This window comes from Adiantum capillus-veneris, chromosome 4 (assembly GCF_014529385.1).
Source record: "Adiantum capillus-veneris isolate H3 chromosome 4, ASM1452938v2, whole genome shotgun sequence".
Classification (NCBI taxonomy): Eukaryota; Viridiplantae; Streptophyta; class Polypodiopsida; order Polypodiales; family Pteridaceae; genus Adiantum; species Adiantum capillus-veneris.
Genome location: NC_140934.1, coordinates 165,128,096 through 165,147,058, shown reverse-complemented (window position 1 = coordinate 165,147,058; position 18,963 = coordinate 165,128,096). Strand labels below are relative to the sequence as shown.

General features: G+C 45.2%; 1 protein-coding gene across 1 annotated transcript in view; it reads right to left on the bottom strand.

Annotated features, from left to right (window-relative positions):
* Positions 1-707: 707 nt before the first annotated feature.
* Positions 708-18,963, bottom strand: part of LOC147460303 (uncharacterized) — a 41,757-nt gene continuing 23,501 nt past the window's right edge. The window contains exons 15-18 of the mRNA XM_086511386.1: positions 3,548-3,676; positions 2,453-2,623; positions 1,596-1,655; positions 708-1,312 (exon numbers count right to left, since the gene is read on the bottom strand). Of these exons, the coding sequence (XP_086367512.1) occupies positions 1,163-1,312; positions 1,596-1,655; positions 2,453-2,623; positions 3,548-3,676 (510 nt within the window). The 3' untranslated portion in view covers positions 708-1,162. The remainder of the gene's footprint in view (positions 1,313-1,595; positions 1,656-2,452; positions 2,624-3,547; positions 3,677-18,963) is intronic.

The following is an 18,963-nucleotide window of genomic DNA, read 5'->3' as shown; positions in this document are numbered from 1 at the left end:
TAAATTTTATGATGTATAAAGTTTATAAATCAATTCCCAATTTGAAACTTTATTATGCATAATTTGTCAAAAAAGTTCAAAATTCTCCCCCTTGTCAGAGAAGCTTATTGTCTAGGGGAGACTGGGTAGGCACTAGACCTCTAGCTGTGAGAGTTTTGTGAGAGGTGAAGAAACAATAGAGAAAACAGCAAGTGGTATAGAATTTAATGATGAATCAATTGAATTTACATAAATTCGTACAAGAGATGAACAAATTGACACCTAGTATTCATAAAAATAAGTATATCTATGAGAAAAGGGCTCAACATGAACTCCAACAGCCTTGGGCTCACACTCGAGAAATAACTGACAAAAAATAGTTTCCTGATAGGTTTAGATAGTCGTTTTCACTTCATTTTTTACATTTGAATAGAGTCCCCTTGTCTTTGTTCTCCTTCACCTTCCCATCCGAGAGAGAGAGAGAGAGGGAGAGGAGAAGAAGAGGATTTTAACGTCGTAGGAAACTATCCAAAGAGACCTCAGAGAGACATCTACTCCAATGACATGGTAGTTGGGATTTACGAGCTTGTGCTTGTGATACCCACAAGCGCTAAAACTTTTGACAGCTGCATAGCAGCTGGGAGTCCACAATGCTTACTCAAACCATACCACAAAGGTGGTGAGGGCTTCCAATGCCCTGCCTAAAGAGGAAAAATAAAGAGTCTAGATGGATGGAAATTATTTCAATAGAGCAAAAAGCACAGAGATTAAATAGCCACTGGCTTTGTAACTCGACTGCTGAGGTATTGTAAAGCACCAAGTTCAAAGCCCAGTGACACTTGAATACAACATCCTGAGTGACTACAGACCACTACAGAACCAAGTACTGTGTGTAAAAAGCCTATACAGAACCATGTACAAAAAATCCTTGTACAAAGCATGCACTACACCACCATCAAAGTGCCTGGCAAATGATCTTGCTGCTTCCAGATTGGTCCAAGTGCTGCACTAGCACTCCAATTGGTTAACTGCAAAGATTTAGGAACACTGGTTTTCCTGTACTCTGATGTACATAGTTACAATTCCCACTTCAATTGTATATTTCATCCGCACATCCCACTAAAGGAGATGTGAGGAGCGCAAGTAACACGGGAGTTGAGAACCGGTACAATACATGGCCTGCTCAATCATCTTCATGCCCAACTTGTTCTGCATCATCCAAAGAATTGCTTGAAAACCCAGGCTCATCCTCAAATTCTGCACTTTCCAATTCTTTCACTTTTTCCAGCTGCTTCATTAACTGTAACCGCTCATGAGCATAGGCTGAAGGTATCTGCATTAGACCAGAGATAAGAGGTTAAACAAGGTGAAAGGTCACGTTGGCATTCTAAAACAAAAAGAATAAAAAGGGAAAGAATCCATTTACAAAATGACCAAAGAAGATTTCAATCATTCACTGCTTTGCATGCAAAAGTCTAATGTATGCCTAACTCCCTCCTTCACTAAGGTTTGTTTTAGAAAGCAAAAAACACACTACACGGCATGATAGGACACGAATGTGAATGCATTTGAACATTTCACTCGAACAATCAACTTTGGTATCAAGATCCTCTTACCAGGGCAGGTGCATATCTCTGTATGGCCGCAAGAATAGCCGCATGTCCAACCGCTGTAACCTGCAAAGAAGCATCAAATGACCCCCCATTATGAAAGGAAAAGGAAAACCATGCTCACACAAAAATGTTTCTCCAATAGTTTATGTTTCCGAAGCCATATGTGGCTTTGCCTTTTAAGCCAAGACTCGGACGTTAGACAAGGACCACACAAACATTCCACAGTCTGTCAATAGAAAACAGGCAATTATTGCTCCTGAATATTCAGAGTTTACTGATGATGTAAAACAGCATGAGATGAGCCAGATAAATCGTTCTAAAATGTGCGTGAGATTGCTGGATAAAATTGAAAACTTTGCACAGATACAATGTGCACAGGAAAGAAAGGTCATTTCCTCGTAGAATTTTAAACCTTATAGTTTTTCTTTAAGCGGATATCTGAGGCATTAAAACTACATAACCTGGAAATATGAGGGTTCTGTCAGGAAGCTAAAGATACCGCTTTGACTGCTGCTTTGATTTCAAGTTTTAAAGGCAAAACAACTCAAGCTTTCTCTGCTATGTAAAATATCAAAGCTACTGATTTTGATCAGCTTAATCCTCTTTAAAAAACAGCACTGTTCTGTGGAAATTCCACAGCCCCGCTAATAGCTACACTTTTCCTCATTGCAAAAGCAGAAAGAAAATCGGATTGAACCAAGAAAAAGACACCAGCAAACCTCTGATAAAAATTACAAGAAATTCAGAAAGCTTAAATGTTTCAGACTTGATTCATGCTTGCAGTACAATGGTCAAGAAAAGCACAACCATTTCTACAACGAGGGCTTCATTAAGTAAGAAACTTTCTGAGAGAATCTTACTGGAAGAAGCATTAGAAATCCAATCGGTATGATGGATGCCAAGTCTGTTAAGGTTCTTTTCAAACTCTTCTTCTCCTTCTCAGTCAACTCCTCACCAGAGGCACTTCTCCTAAGAAGCACAGCAGCTGCTGCAACATCTGTTGCAAGAAGTTGTGTCCCCTTCCACACATCCTGCAGCAAAGCAACCAGTTTAAAACTTTTCTGCTTGCAGTATTTATGAGTGAAAAAAGCGATTGCAGACATGATATCCACTGAAACGGCATGACTTTAAACCTGAGGAATTGGGACACAGCACAAAACCTTTAGAAAGGGGAGAATCAAAATCTGAGTAACCCTTAACACATGCCCCATGTAATAACAATGTGTAACCAAAACCTCTCTAATCTTAAACCAGACAATTAGCTGACTAATATGAGAGGGAAACAGGAAAGAATGAAACCATAAAAATGTGATGATACCTAATTCCAAGCAAAAGTCGAATGACCAATATTAAGCATGAACCCTAAGCTTCAAAAGCTAATGACCTTGGTGCGAATATACATGTTCTACTGCAAATCGCAGCTCTAAGAGAAGGACGTCGACTGTGAAAAGTTATGCACTAAATACTTGCGAGTAAAATAAGAAACTGGTGCTACGCCGTTGAGAATGTATCAAAAGCAGGAGGATGAGCTAGATAGTCACTACAGAATACTTCTGCAAATGATAGCTCTAAACATATAAACAAAGGCTAGAAATGTGGATCATACATTATTTACCGGGAAAAAAAGAAACTGATTTCATACCATTGAAATTGACCAAGAGCAGATAAAAGGAATGGGTGACTATCCACGCTACTGTTAAGACTTTTAACTCTAATAGAAAGCTAGCACTAGCACATATATTATAATGCAGACCTACACTGTCATCATGATTGTCGTAGGTGCAATTTTTGGCAGATAATAAGTTTGTGCACACTACCAGCAACAACAACAATGTACAAAGTCACACAATACAAACTTGTCTCAAAGCTAAAGAAACCTCTTGAGCTTCTGACATCGTTGCACAATAAGAGTCTTCAAGCAACTGCAACTTATGAATGAAATGGACAATGCTTACAGTGCTTGTGTCTTTGATCTTCTGCAAAGAATTGCTCACAATGTTTCCCTTTCCAGCCTCCTCACTCCTGACAGCAAGTCCATCGACAGTGTCAACTACATCATCTCCATCAATCTGGCACTCACTTTCCTGCTGGCAGACATTTGGTACAAAAATAAAAAACTTGTACAGACAAACTAATCAGGTACTGAAAGAAGAAATGGTGTCAAATAAGAACTAAGAATGAAGGTCAACGGAAATATGTTTGCAGAGGGAACAGGAACCTTGGAAGTGGTGGTCGTGCGGGGGCCCGGGGAGGGGGGGGTTGGGGGGGGATGAAATGTTATATTAACGTCTTCTAAAGGCCATAATGACCTATGAGACCAAAGAGTTGCCTCATGGTGAATCTGATACAAGGTCTGGATAGAAAGAAAGAAAGGAACTAACTAAACGGAAACACTACAAGAGCTGTAAAAGGTGGGTATCAAGAGCCTGAGAGGTACATATACAAAAAGTGGGAGTGTATCTCAGAGAACAGATACAAAATGGTGGATATGTGTGTCAAAATCCAAAGATGGCTTGCATCGGTCACTGCATGATCGTGTCAATGTCCTCAATCGTGAGAGTTCGCATAGCGCGTCTCCCATGAGTAATGTGCAGCGGAAGTGAATGATGGTGTATGGCTCAAGATGAGTAATCAATGGTGCTCAAGGTTCCTTTTACTTTTAGAAGGAGAGCCTTCCTTGCTTAGTGAGAAAATGTGCAATGACCAAACAAAGAGAGTGGAAACCGTGGGTGCAAAGTGCACGAGAGTGCTAGAAAGAAAGAAAGAAAGATTTTTACATCTATGTTAGGCCGAAATTGGCCTATGAGACAAATCAAATATACATGGTATGTAATGTCATCCGTCTATCGGAAAGACAAATGAAATAAAACTGATACAAACTGAACTGAATTGAAAATAAGTAGTGGTGTGCTGGAGATGGTGGTGGTGATATGTCCATGGTGAGGAGGGATGGAGCTCTATCTAGGGGTATATGCATGGCTATATGCTCAAGGAAGTACAATCATGAGAGTGCATCAAGCTATCTAGCTCCATCCTGTACTAATAATATGTGGTACATTGGTGGGTCTTTTGCCCTGGCTGCCCGGATGAAGGCTGCAGGGTCGGCCCTCATCTGAGCCAGTCGCTCCTCAGTGGCACGGTGCTCCCGGGCCTGAATCTCCTCGATCTGTCTCGATGGTGGAGGCTCACACCCCTGGGGCTTGTGACTCGTGGTCGCCGTCTAGCTCGGCTCATCTCTGCCTGTGCCGGAGTGTCACTCCTCTCTGAGTGTCGGACGAGGGGGGACCTGCCGTCCTCTGAAAGAAGTCTGTGAGCTGCGACTGTCTCCCCTCTGTCTGTGTGACTGTAGTAGTGTATCCCGATGGCTCTGTATCTCTAATAAGAAGATCCCTAACTGTCTGTGTTCTCGAGAGTCCATGATCTCTCGGAGAGTGGGCTGTCCTCTGAATAAGGCCTATTCTGCCTCTGATCTCAGTATATGCTCTGCAGCGACATACAAAATGCTCCTCACTCTCCACCTCCTCTGTACATGCTCTGCAGACTCGCTCCCCCCTAGGAACACCAGTATGTCTCCCGGTCTCAATCTCTAGCCTGTGTGATGCCACCCTCAGCTGACCAATCGCCACCCGTGAGCTATGTGGCATGTATGTGTCTATGTAGCGTGGTCTCTGGGCAGTATAGTGAGGAACTGGTCTCTGTAGTTTGACATCCTCGTCCCCAAGTCCTGTGACTACCACACTCGCCTGATGTATAACTGCCAAAGGTCCTGCCTCAAAACCAAGTTCCTCTCGCTGCAAGAGAGGTGAACATAGGGTGAGTCAGGGTTGTACAGGAAGGGTGGTAAGCGCTCCATATCAAGGCCGTGTGCCTCAAACCATGCTTTGACCTGTGAGTACCATGCTCTCTCATGCCCACTCTCTGATAATTGTATAGCTGCCTCAAATACTCTACGGGTAAGTCTGTCTGGGGGTAGGTAGCTCTCTCACCCTCTGGATAAAGTAGACTCTCTGGAATAGTGCCTCTACAACAATAGGTGGTATGGCGAGTTCTGCTCTGATAATGCCATGTGGCACTGTCCGCTTGCTGCGGAACAAGCGTGAGATCATACATATCTGTGGCCTCTCAGTCTGTGCCATTGGTCAGCTGTCAATCCTAGGGCCCATATTGTTGCTGAGTACATCAAGGCCGGGGTGACTAGGGTGTCAGAGAGCCACCCCTTCGTGCGGGGCTCCTGAAAGTGTGCCTGGTGGCATCTCCGCTCTAGCATGGCCAGGGCTGCATATCCTCAGGTGAGCCTGTCAGTAGCTACCTGCCTCATAGTGAAGGGTCCTGGTAAGCTCGTGAATGTGACTCCAAGGTATACGTATGAGGTATATACGTATGAGGTGACCACATCAACCTATCCTCCTAATGCTGCGAAGGTGGCAACGCTCTTCACTGCACTGGATGTGTGAAAGATCATGACCTTGGTTTTGCCAAGGTCACCGTCAATCTCCTGTATGTGCAGAAATCATCCAGGGCCCCAAGATGGCGCTGCAAGTCCTCGGGTGACTCTGAAATCAGCACGATATCATCAGCATATAGCATGATGTGGACTGGAGTACCTACCGAGTCGCTCCCCTCTCCTCCCGCTCGCAGTATGTAGTCGGAGATCTCGTCGATGTAGAGCTTGAAGAGTGTCGGGGAGAGTGGGCATCCTTGCTTAACACCAATGGTGCTAGCAATGGTCTCTGATAGACCACGTGGGCATCGGACTTGACCTGTCACCCTCTCATAGAGAGCATATATGGCCCAAATCATCTCTGCTGGTACCCCAAGACTCTGGAGGCGCTGGAAGAGTCTCTCGCGTGGGACTGTATCAAAAGCCTTGCAGAAATCCACAAAGCAGCAATAAAGCCTCTTCTTCCGCGCTTTTGCCCCATCAATGAGGCAGCGGAGAACGAAGATGTGATCAATGGTGGAAAAAGCTCGTCTGAAACCTGCCTGGCCTGGGGCTCGTAAACCCCCGCTCTCAAGGTATGAGCTGAGCTTTGCCTCAAGTACTTCTCCATACAGCTTGGCCATCGTGTGACCAATCATGATAGTCCTGTAGTTCCCTGGGTCCAGGGTGTCGCCAAATTTGTGGATAGGCACTATGGTGTGCTGTGTCCACTCCTCTGGGAAGCCTTCCCCTATAGCCCGGTCGAAGACGTGTGCAATCAACGGGGCTATAGTGGAGGCCGCATAGATGATGTGCTCACTGTATAATCCAATATGGTCAGCTGATTGTTTGTGCTGCATGCGGCGTATGGCCCTCTCTACCATCGCTGTTGTGAAGGAGGAGGAGCGCGTGGGTTGTGGCTCAAGTAACTTTGGGATGGGGGGCTGTCCTGGCACCTCATATAGTCTCTCTGCATAGTCATGCCATATCTGTGGATCCTCAGTAGGTGTAGTCAGGCGTGGCTCGCGGGGCCGTCGCACTATCCATGCTCATGAAAAGGCGATATAGCTCAAGCTCCTGTGCCTCCTCAAATGCTCGCCGCTTCCGGCATGTCACTGCCTTCATCTGTTGTTTGGCCTCTCTCTCTGTGATCTCTCCCAAGCTCTTCGAGCATGGAGGTGTCGGTATAGCTCTCTGCACTCATCATCATACCATCAGTTCTGAGGCATAGTCCCAAGAGAGGGGGTGAAACCGGCCTGTTTAATCCAAAGGGCGGTAGACCTTAGACTTAAACCTTATTTGCTTTCACCTATTTAATTTGTCGCCCACTTTACCTGTACTTTCAACACACAACAAAGGGGAAAGGGATACAGGCTGCTAGAATGCACCTGTATGAGAAGACCGACACCAGATTGGCCCCTAACTTAAGCGCCCCTTTCGGTATTTCTTTATTGTTTAAAAGAGGGAATAAACGCTGTGGTTCCCTACAAGCTGCCCCGCACAAGCTTGGCTGAATTTCAACTGTTCCAACCCGATTTCGGCAACATAACTGTACTAGGACCCGTCACAGTCAGTATTCCCACGCATTGAATGACTTTCCCGATGCATACGGGCACTTTTCAAAACCTGGCGAGAATCTGCAGCACGCTGAATTCTCTGTTTTCATCCCCGAAAATGCGCCAGATCACCTGTACAGCGGTCCCCTCGCGTCCCCAAACCTCCTGGGGGTATTAGGGTCCGTTTAGGGCCAAAACCCTAAACCTGCAAAAATACACAGCAGGCTGTAATTTACTGTTTCGGGCTCCGTTTCGCGTGCTGGTCGCATCCATAGCAAGCCCTCGAGCTCCCGCACCTGTAGGGCTACTTGCCCTTTGAATCGGACGAGATTTTTGATGTGAAACCCCTCCGAATTCACCTGTATGCGGGGGATTAGCCGCTAGCTAATCCAGTACCTGTGCAAGAGGCGCTTGCCTCGGCAATCGCGCATGAACCCACACAACTGTACATTGGTCAATTGAAAAGCCCACTAGAGGGGCATAACATACTGCCATAGAGGAGAGAGAGGGCAGTGCGTAGCGTGCAGGGCATCACTCCTGGCACCGCACTGTACATAAGAGGGAAAGGAAGCACTCCATAGCTCTTAACCTATGACCGAAGCTGCAAATGAGCCCTCCTCTCTTCAAATTCAGCGCCACTTCTTCCTTGAGGAGGCAAGTTGTGCCACTTGGCACATTTACAAGCATTTTCCCGTTTCGGATTCGTAGCTTAAAAATATCCTGACCGGTTGCCCAATTGACTTCGCGGCAGAGTAATAAAATGTTCCCCTTGTCATTCCGGAGGTAATGACGCAAACACATTTTCAGGTCCCAAAATAGCAGTTCCCTAAATTTTAGGAGATGCTGTCATTGTATCTTTCTAGGTCATCCGACCCTCTTTGTACACTGCAGCCACATCAAAAACTGAAATGTAGCCTATGTAGCAAAGGATTCCACTTTGGCTAGTCAATGACCCCACTTTGGCTAACCATAGTCCTTGTCCAACCTTAGTGCTCTCTTGCCCTCAGGCCTGCACTCCCTCTGAACAGTTCCACACTAGCTATGCAATGCAGGGCAGTTAGATTTCCCGAGGGGTGCTTCCAAAAAGTGAAAATGAATCAATAACAAGAAAGAAATCAACAAAAAGGATAGATAGTAGTCACATGCTGGTGACAGGGGGTACGTCCTGTGTGAGTGGTGAGGACGAAAGAGATATGTGATGTGAGAACTGGGAGTGGTCTGGATGGATTGAGGAGGCATAGACCATGCTCAACCTCGGCTGAGTAGATAGTAGCTAACTCGTGTGTAAAATGGATGGTGGTATGTGGAGTGCGACACCAGATGGGGTCCCAAACCTCCCTCCGAGCCCCCCCCCCCCCCCCCCCTCTCTCTCTCTCTTGCTAGAGAGGTGTCGATGACGTGGCATGACCACTTAATAAGTTGCTTCCAACTTATGGACAATTGTCAAGGGGCCAAAGGGGCACCTAGGCATTACAATAAAGTGTAGAAGCCTGCTGATGTGGCAGTTGTACGGACGCCACGATTTGCACTGTTGACGTGGCCGATGTTCGGAATTTCCACAATTCACGGCGCAAAAAGTGCTGACAAGGCTCAATGGATTTCCGCCAGAAGCGCTGGCTGCTTTTTGGGCCTTATGCTTTTGAATTGATGCTTTTGAGTATGGGGCTCTACTTTAAGCATCCCTTGTAATGTTTATAAGTGACCCAAGGGTCTCACTTCTCAGAGCATCTGGACGCAGAGTCTGAGAACGAGCACCCGCGGGAGTTGTACTTTGCTCAAAGATTAACATAAAATAAATATTGAAAGGGGCCCCAGTCTTTGGGGCCAATCTCTCTTGGCATGGAACTACGCCGGGCCGGGCAGTGTCGACTCTTAAATTGTAAAGTGTTTTAAAGTGAATCTCTTTTGTGTTGCGATAGAATCTAGCTTTGGGGTGCACCAAGTTTGTTACACTGGTATCACACCACGGGCGATTTCTCTTCTACCGGGAAATCCGATCCTTCTTCTCGCAGCACTTATGGATTCCAAAAAGAATCAATCGACCTCTTCTGCCACCGCTGAGGCAATGCGGAAAAATCAAGCGACTTAGCAGAAGATGAATACGAGCCACACAATATGAACTCATGGAGATGCAACGTCTACAGCAGGTTGACAAGTGCACAAAGCAAATGCTTCAGTTTGCCAAAGATCCCCAGTTTGCAAAATTTTTGACCCAATAGTCGATGGCTGAAGTGCATACCTAGTGGCAGAAAGCCACCAAGCCACCAATCAAACCGGCAACCAAGAAACCTCCTGCTCCAAGGATGTTTATTGAAGAAGAACTCCATGATGTGGTTCATACCCAAATCAATCAACTTGTAGACACAAAGAAGCCATCGAACAGCAATTGAAGAAGGCTGATCTGCTGTAGTCTTGTCTAAAAACGCTAGCCGAGCTGTTGTGTAGCAAAAACGCTAGAAGTCCTTGGGGTCCCGTTGAGAAGTTGTCTGTGAGCAATGCTCCTGCTGCCTCTTCTGCCAGAAAGTGCTATAGCGCTAGGTTTTTATTTATACAAACTTAGCAAAATTGCCCTACCTACTTTCCAACAAAAGTCACTTAAAAATAATAAGTGAAAAATGTCAAAAATAGGGAAAATAGGTCTATGCACTGTAAAAATGCTATTGTTGGGATCTGACTGGAATCTGATGGTCATGCTGTGTGCAACCAGAGGATATGCATCTAATCTAAGTGTCTGGACATGCATGGTCTGCGAACAGACTCACAAAAGTGCCAGATCACTTCCTATTTTAGACTGACTTGATTGAACTGAACCCTGGTCATGCTGTAGCTTGTCCACGGACACATAGGGTTGGATGTGTCACATGACATCCCCTCCTTTTCAAAGTGAGGTACTGGTACCGAACTGTATGGCGTCGAGAGAGATCGCCAACAACATCCGGAATCCTCGAAAGGACTCTTCGCCGGCCCACTCTGATGTGTAGGTCGTGCGATACTTGAACTTCATAAAGGTCTGCAAAGCTTGCTTCTTTGGGCCGCGCCGAAAGCGACACAAAGTCTTTTGTGGCTCCTTCGATACTTCAACTTCGTCTAGAGTCATGCTTCTTCCTTCTTCAAGAATCCCCATGGCTGAAAATTCCTGAAACCACTTCCAACACAAAACCATGAACATACCTAATCCATGTCAAGTGACTGGAAAAAATCTTGTCTTCCTCAAAGACTGTGCATGCACTGTAGATGAACAAAGAGACGGAGTGCCAAACCGTTCACCACACACACGCAAACAATGAGATCAAATCTTTCTCTTCTCATCTAAAGCAATCAACAGTGGCAATTCACAATGGGAATGCCCATGCTTGGTGCTCATACTTTCATGTGCTCTTTCTACAAATGTGTCGTGCCAAGGAAGAGACATGGAATGTGACTTCCTTGAATGCATACTTTTCAGCTTTTCATGAACAATCCGCATACATTCGTGCTCATTCATGAGTAAAACGTGTTCAACGTACAATATGTCATGCCTAGGAAAAGGGATCACATAAAGACGCTGACGAAAATACAGGAAACGATCACAAATGAAACACTCGAACAATGCGTGCTGACTTATCATGCGAACACATAGTACTTCCTGTAAAGGTTCTTTGGACCTAGGCTTGAGAGCCAAGATCGATTCTTCCTGAGGGGGTTCTTGGGACCTAGGCTCGAGAGCCAAGATCAATTCTTCGTGATTGATTGAATCTGCAATGAGGTTAGCTTCACTAGAGAAAGTATCAACTAACACATCATCCTTGTGAACAATCACATCATCTTTATGCAAATCATCATGCTCATCATTAGCATCCAAATCATCATGCTTATCATCATCATGCAAATCCTGTGTATCATGCTTTGGAGAAGAAGAGACTGAGAGAGTCTCCTTTTCCTGATTCTGTGCAAAACCACCTGCACAATAGAAAAGAGTCGCAAGAACTCTTTCATGTGTTGGTCGCTTTGTTCTTGTCTTGCTTTGTTCTCGCGATCAAATTCTGCTTCTCTTTCTTTGTTCTCGCGTGGTTTGACTCTCTTTGGCTTCCAAGTCGTACTTACGCTCTATGGTTGCCACTCTTTCTTCGTAGTCACGATCTATGGCTACCATTCTTTCTACGAACTCCTTGTCCATCATCCTCTTGTCGAAAGCCTCCATAGGAGTTAGGGCAATCCTTGTCGTAGATGGGGAAAGGGGGAGGGTCAGAAAAACCTCCTGGTGGAAAAAATTCTTCTTCGCCTCTCTCATGCTCATCACCTCCAAGCAAAGTATCCATTCCGCTTTGAGTGATGACCATCCACTGAAGTCTTGGGTTCTTGTGGTCTTGGGTTCTTAAGTTCACGAGGAACTTGGGTTCTTGGGGTCTTGGTTCTTGGGGGTCTTGAGGTTCTTCTTTTGCTTGCAATTTTGTGTTAGAGAAGGATCTTCTCTTCACCCGAGTTCTGCTCTTTTCCGTGGGTGCACCCCTTGGCGGCCTTGCGCTCACACCAAGGTTGCTTTTTCCCACCTCACGTCGATTGGCCAGCCGCTAAGTGCACGGTCCGCTCTCAATGAGTGAAAAGAGGCACAAGGGGAGGCTGGACAAGCCCTTCTTTCCTAGGATTCCTGTCACTCTTCAAAAACACGATTAGGAATCGAAACGACCAAGCGAACTTGGGTTCGTGCGACCGCAAAAGCAAAAAAATTATGTGGTTCTTTCCTTGAGTGATACAAAACACTGCCAAAGCTCTGATACCAATGTAAGGTGCAATGGAATGAATGTTTGAACTTTACTCAAGATGGATGCTCCGATCTGTGCTCAAGGATCCTTTTTATTCTTATGGAAGGGAGAGCCTTCCGTTCTTAATGAGAGAGTGCAATGGACACAAACAAAGTAAATGGACACTGTGCGTGAAAGTGTATGAGACTGAGAGATAGAGAAGAGAATACGACACCAGAGACGTTGTAAAACCCTCCTCCAAGGGCCCCACTCTCTATGGCGAGAGCGGTCTATTATTGATTGCACAAATCTCTACAATTCTTGGACTTGCCGACGATGTTGATGACGATGAGGACGACAACGAGACGGCTGAAATCTGAAAACTCTAATGGCTGAAATCTGCAAATCTTTATCTGCTGAATTCTGACTCTATGTCGATGACGACGGCGATGACGACGACGTGCTGAAAACACAGATGCTGAAATCTGCATTTTCCGGGCTGAAACTGTAAACTTCGCCGGATCTGACCGTGCGTCGAGGATCTGCTGCGGGAAGGTGAGATCTGCGAGGTTCGGGGGTTCTTCTGCAAGTGCTAAAGACTGAAAACCTTGGTCCTATGGCTGATTTGGTCACGATGATCTGCAAAAACGCTAGGGTTGTTCTGCAAACCAAAAACGCTAGGGCTGAAAACTGTCTTCTGCTGCTGCCGGTGGCCTTGCAATGCAAAACGCTAGGCTGATCTACTGTAGTCTTGTCCAAAAACGCTAGCCAAGCTGCTACGTAGCAAAAACGCTAGAAGTCCTTGGGGTCCTGCTGAGAAGTTGCCTGTGAGCAATGCTCCTGCTACCTCTTGTGCCAGAAAGTGCTAGCGCTAGGTTTTTATTTATACAAACTTAGCAAAAATGCCCTACCTACTTTCCAACCAAAGTCACTTAAAAATAATAAGTCTGCTACAGGTCTTTCAGGCATTGCGTGATCACAGGGTTGGTTATTAATGCCAAAAAGAGCAAGTTTTTCTTGCCGGAGATACACTTCCTGGGACACATCGTCTCAACAGTAGGAGTACAGATGGACCCGACCAAAATTGAGACTATCAGCGATTGGCCAGACTTGAAGAATGTTCATGAAGTTAGAAGCTTTTGGGGCTTGTGTTCTTACTACCGGCGGTTCATTTGGAAGTTTGCAAAGGTAGCTTCACCTTTGCATTTACTCCTTTCTTGTGGGGACCGACAAAGGTGACTGCCTTTCAGACACTTAAGGAAAAATTGACTACTAGACCAGTGTTGGCTTTGCTAGACTTGCAAAAGCCATTCAAAGTTTATTGTGATGCTTGTGGTCGTAGTTTGGGAGAGGTCTTGATGCAAGAAGGCCATGTGATAGCTTATGAAAGCAGAATGTTTTCAAGGCTAGAATTGGTAGCACAGATTTATGAGAAAGAGCTATTGGCAGTGTTCCATGTTCGTACTCAGTGGTGACATTATCTACTCGGAGCCGATTTCACAATCTTTAATGATCATCACAGTATACGCTACTTCTTGCCACAGAAGCAGCTTTCAGAAAAGCACATGCGGTGGACTAACATCTTGTCACAGCTTCACTTCCAGATTGTCCATGTTCAGGGACAAAAAAACTTAGTGGCAGATGCATTGTCTCGGAAGCCCCTCGTCTTGGCTATTTCCGCGATCCATCATAGAAGCTTCGAGAACATAGTTGACCACTACGCCACCAATCCGGATTTTTTCGATGTTTTCACTCAGATACATAGTGGGGAGGATATTCCATACGGGATGGCTATTTGAAGAAGAAAACAATGTTATGTGTTACACAACGGTTGAGGGAAAAGATTTTGACTGAGTGCCATTGTCCACCTTTTACCAGTCACTGCGGCACTGATACCACCTTGAAAGGTATGTGAGACTCAAGAAGGATGTGGACGACTTTGTTTGCAATTGTTTAGTATGCCAAAAGGTCAAGTTTGATAGGCGTAAGACACAAGGATTACTACAGCCTTTACCCATTCCCACCCATCCCTGGGAAAGTATTGCAATGGATTTCATCTTTGATCTCCGGAAGAGACAAAGTGGGCACGATGGCATTTGGACTGTCATTGACAAATTTAGCAAGCAAGCTCACTTCATTCCAATGAAGAAAACAATCAAGTCGAACCATTTAGCGAGATTGTTCATAGCACAGATACTTCGATTACATGGCATGCCTGAGACAATAGTCTCCGACAGAGATCCCCAATTCACGAGTTTGTTTTGGAGGGCTATTTGAGAACATTGGCACGCGGTTGCAGTTCTCGTCATCATTCCACCCGCAGACAAATGGGCAATCTAAGATTGCAAATTCAGTTGTTCTTGATTTATTGAAGTCTTGCATCTCTAATCAGAAGACTCAATGGGAAATGTTTTTTAGCTTTGGTGGAATTTGCCTACAATAACATGGTTTACTCTTCGACGGGGAAGGCGCCATTTCAAATAATTGAAGGTGCTCAGAAGGTTCCACCCTTCCTCAGCACTAAAGATGTCACGTGACACATCCAAACCTATGTGTCCGTGGACAAGCTACAGCACGACAAGGGTTCAGTCAGTCTAGATTAGCAAGTGTTCTGGCACTTTTGTGAGTCTGTTCGCAGACCGTGCATGCCCAGTCACTTAGTGTAGATGCATATCCTCTGGTTGCACACAGCATGATCATAAGCATTCCCATCAAAATCCATCATAATCCTTCAGGGGAATTTTCCAGTGCATTTAGTCTATTTTACCTATTTTTGACATTTTTCACTTATTATTTTTAAGTGACTTTTGTTGCAAAGTAGGTAGGCAAATTGAGTAAGCTTGTGTATAAGCAAACCTAGACTAGCACTAATTGGCAGAAGAGGCAGCAGGAGCTCCATCGCTCAACAGGCAACTTCTCAGCTCCAAGCAAAGACTCTCTCCCCTAGCGTTTTTCATCAAGTACCATCGCCAGCAGACCCTCAGCCTTGGCGTTTTTCCATCCAAGCAAGTATCACCAAAGATCCTTAGTTGCTAGCGTTTTTCTTCCAAGAAAGCTCTGCAGCCTTGGCGTTTTTCAGAAGCCCTAGCGTTTCCAGATTTGCAGCCTTTGTGCATGGCGATTTTCGGCAGATGAAGACCTGCAGTTTCTAGCCCTAAAGCCATCAGTTTTCAGCCCTAAAGACCAGCAGATTTCAGCCCGCAAGAACCTACCCACATCAGCGTTTTGGTGTCAGATAAATCTCAGCCATCAGCATTTTTGAACGGCAGCAAAACAACAGCAGAATTCAGCCATTAGCGTTTTTGGACAACAGTAGAAGTACAACAGTTTTCAGCCCTTAGATCGGTCTCGCCATCCCTGTCGTCGTCATCGATCTAGCCTACACTTGCATCATTCACATGCATTCAGTTTGTACCAGTTTGTGCAATCAATAGTAGACCACTCTCACCGACGAGAGTGGGGTCTTCGGAGGAGGGTTTTACAACGTCTCTGGTGTCGTATTTCTCTTCTCTCTCTATCTCTCAGTCTCATACACTTGCACGTACAGTGTCCATTCACTTTGTTCATGATCATTGCACTCTCTCATTAAGAACAGAAGGCTCTACCTTCCATAAGAACAAAAGGAACCTTGAGCACAATTCGGAGCACTCATCTTGAGCAAAGTTCAAACATTCATTCCGCTGCACCTAACATTGGTATCAGAGCTTTGGCAGTGTTTTATATCACTCAAGGAAAGAACCACATAATTTTTTTTTGCTTGTTGAGGTCGCGCACGAACCCAAGTTCGCTTGGGCGTGTCGATTCCTAATCGTGTTTTTGAAGAGTGACAGGAATCCCAGGAAAGAAGGGCTTGTCCAACCTCCCCTTGTGCGTCTTTTCACTCATTGAGAGCGGATTGTGCACTTAGCGGGCGGCCAATCGACGTGAGGTGGGAAAAAGCAGCCTTGGTGTGAGCGTAAGGCCGCCAAGGGGTGCGCCCACGGAAAAGAGCAGAACTCGGGTGAAGAGAAGATCCTTCTCAAACACAGATTGCAAGCCAAAGAAAACCTCAAGAACCTCAAGACCCTCAAGAACCCAAGAACCCAAGTTCCTCGTGAACTTACGAACCAAAGATCATAGTGCATGGTCATCACCGGAAGTGGAATGGATACTTCGCATACAGGTGATGAGCATAAAAGAGATGACGAAGAATTTTCCCCACCAAGAGATTTTTCCGACCCTCCCCCTTCCTTATCTACACCACGAGTTGTACCAAATCCTATGGAGGTGATGGTCAAGTCGATGATGGAGATGATGGCACAACTAGAAAGAAAAGCAGAACGATAGGAAGCCAAGGACCGCGAGCGCGAAGAAAGAAACGAAAGAATTGCCACAGGAAGCGACTCACATTGCTTTGGAACGCGAGTGCGACGAACGAGAAGAACGAAAAGCACAAAGAAAGGAATCCGAAGCACCTTGGAGGCTGATCGTGAGGTTCAAAGAGCGGCCTTGGAGGCCGAGCGTGAGGCTCAAAGAGACCTCTGCACTCAAGAATTGGTTCAACAAGTACTTGCCTCGAAGTCCGAACCAGCCAAAGATCGTGGGAGTTCCTCAAGTGGCGCAAGCCACGATGCGGATTCCAACAATCCAGTCACACAGTAAGTATGATGGTAAGATGGATGCTACGGTTATTCATTCTTGGTTGCATCAATTTAATGCTTATTTTGCGACAACTAAGAAGACAGGAAATAACAAAGTTTTGACGGCAGCTATGTACCTTGCCGGTGATGCCATCAATTGGTACCACGCATGACAAGAGGCACAATTAGCCGCGCACCTAGAGGAAGCCGACAAATTCACGTCCCTTTCCTTCAATTGGGCTGATTTCCAAGACAAGCTTAAGGCACGGTTTATGCCACCTCAGTACCTCGCACGATTGAAGGACGATTGGCGCGCTCTCAAGCAAAGTGGTATGCCGGTTATGTCTTTTTCTAATCGTGTTTTGCAGCTAGGTACCCAATTACGCAAGTCGGATGATGAGCGCAAGGAGGCATTCCTTTATGGATTGGACGAGTATATCAAGTACGATGTCGAGGTGCTCGATCCAATCGATCTCAACAAGGCGGTAGCGATTGCTCTCGCACAGGAGATGAAGCACAACAAGGGAAAGCCCAAGGAGAACAAGACTTCCACAAGTACCTCCCAGACTTCTCGGAACCCTCAGAACGGTAAGAATGGTAAGAACGGTAACTCTTCTAACCAATCTTCCAATAGTCTCTCAGAAAAGAATTCTTCCAATGAACCTAAGGGTAAGGCTAACACAATTGCTAAACCTAAGCTCACTCCATATCAAAAGGTAGCACAAGGAATTTTAGGAGGATACATCACGTCGGAAGAGCAAAGCACTTATTCTAAGGAAGGTTGTTGTTTTCATTGTCACATTAAGGGTCACATAAAAAGAACATGTCCTAAGCTTGAATCGAATGAATCGAATGAATCCACAAAACCCACTTCCTCTGTCAATGCAATTAATGACAACACGAGTGTGTCCCAAGTTTCTCATGACCCTCCCATTGATGAGTCTCTCATTAAATGTTATGGTCATATGACGGGGCAACGTTTTGTCATATTGTTTGACCCAGGTAGTATGCATGATGTGATCTGTCCCTCTCTTGTTGAGAAAGCCCGCCTAGAGGTTAGTCAGAAATCTCCTCTCGAGGTCTCCAGCTTTGCTCCCGGTATGGACTCTCTCATCACGAAAGAGTGTCTTGGTGTGTTGTTTACAAGTCAACAAACTGCTTTCCGTAGAAGATTTTTTATCTCTCCTGTCTCAGGATGTGATATGATTTTGGGCATTCGATGGTTTCGTCAGCTTAACCCTCTAATTGATTGGGAGGCTAACACTTTCACTCTCAATGCCAAAAGTGACTCTCCCATTGTCATTCGTGGAGAGGAAGTTGTTCATTCTCCCTCTCTCAATGCTAATGTGAAGGTGAAGATTGCACGGATTCAGGAGAAGGAAACTCTCCCAGTCTCTTCTTCTCCAAAGCATGACACACATGATTTGCATGATGATGATTTGAATGACAATGATAAGCATAATGATTTGGATAATAATGATGAGCATGATGAGTTGCATGAAGATGACGTGATTATTCACAAGGATGATGAGTTAGTTGATGCTTTTTCTAGCGAAGCTAACCTCGTTGTAGATTCGCTCAATCACGAAGGATCGATCTTGGCTCTTGAGCCGAGGTCCAAAGCACCCCTTTGAGAAGAACCGATCTTGGCTCTCGAGCCTAGGTCCAAAGAACCCTTACAGGAAGTATTACGTGTTCGCATGATTAGTACGCACGCATTGATCGAGTGTTTCATTCGTAATCGTTTTCTGTATTTTAGTCAACGTCTTTATGTGATCCCTTTTCCTAGGCATGACATATTGTACGTTAAGCACGTTTCATTCATGAATGAGCACGAATGTATGCGGATTGTTCATGAAAAGCTGAAAAGTATGCATTCAAGGACGTCACATTCCATGTCTCTTCCTTGGCATGACACATTTGTAGAAAGAGCACATGAAAGTATGAGCACCAAGCATGCGCATTTCCATGGTGAATTGCCACAGTTGATTGAATTAGATCAAAAGAGAAAAATTCGATCTCATCGTTTGCGTGTGTGGTGAACGGTTTGATTTA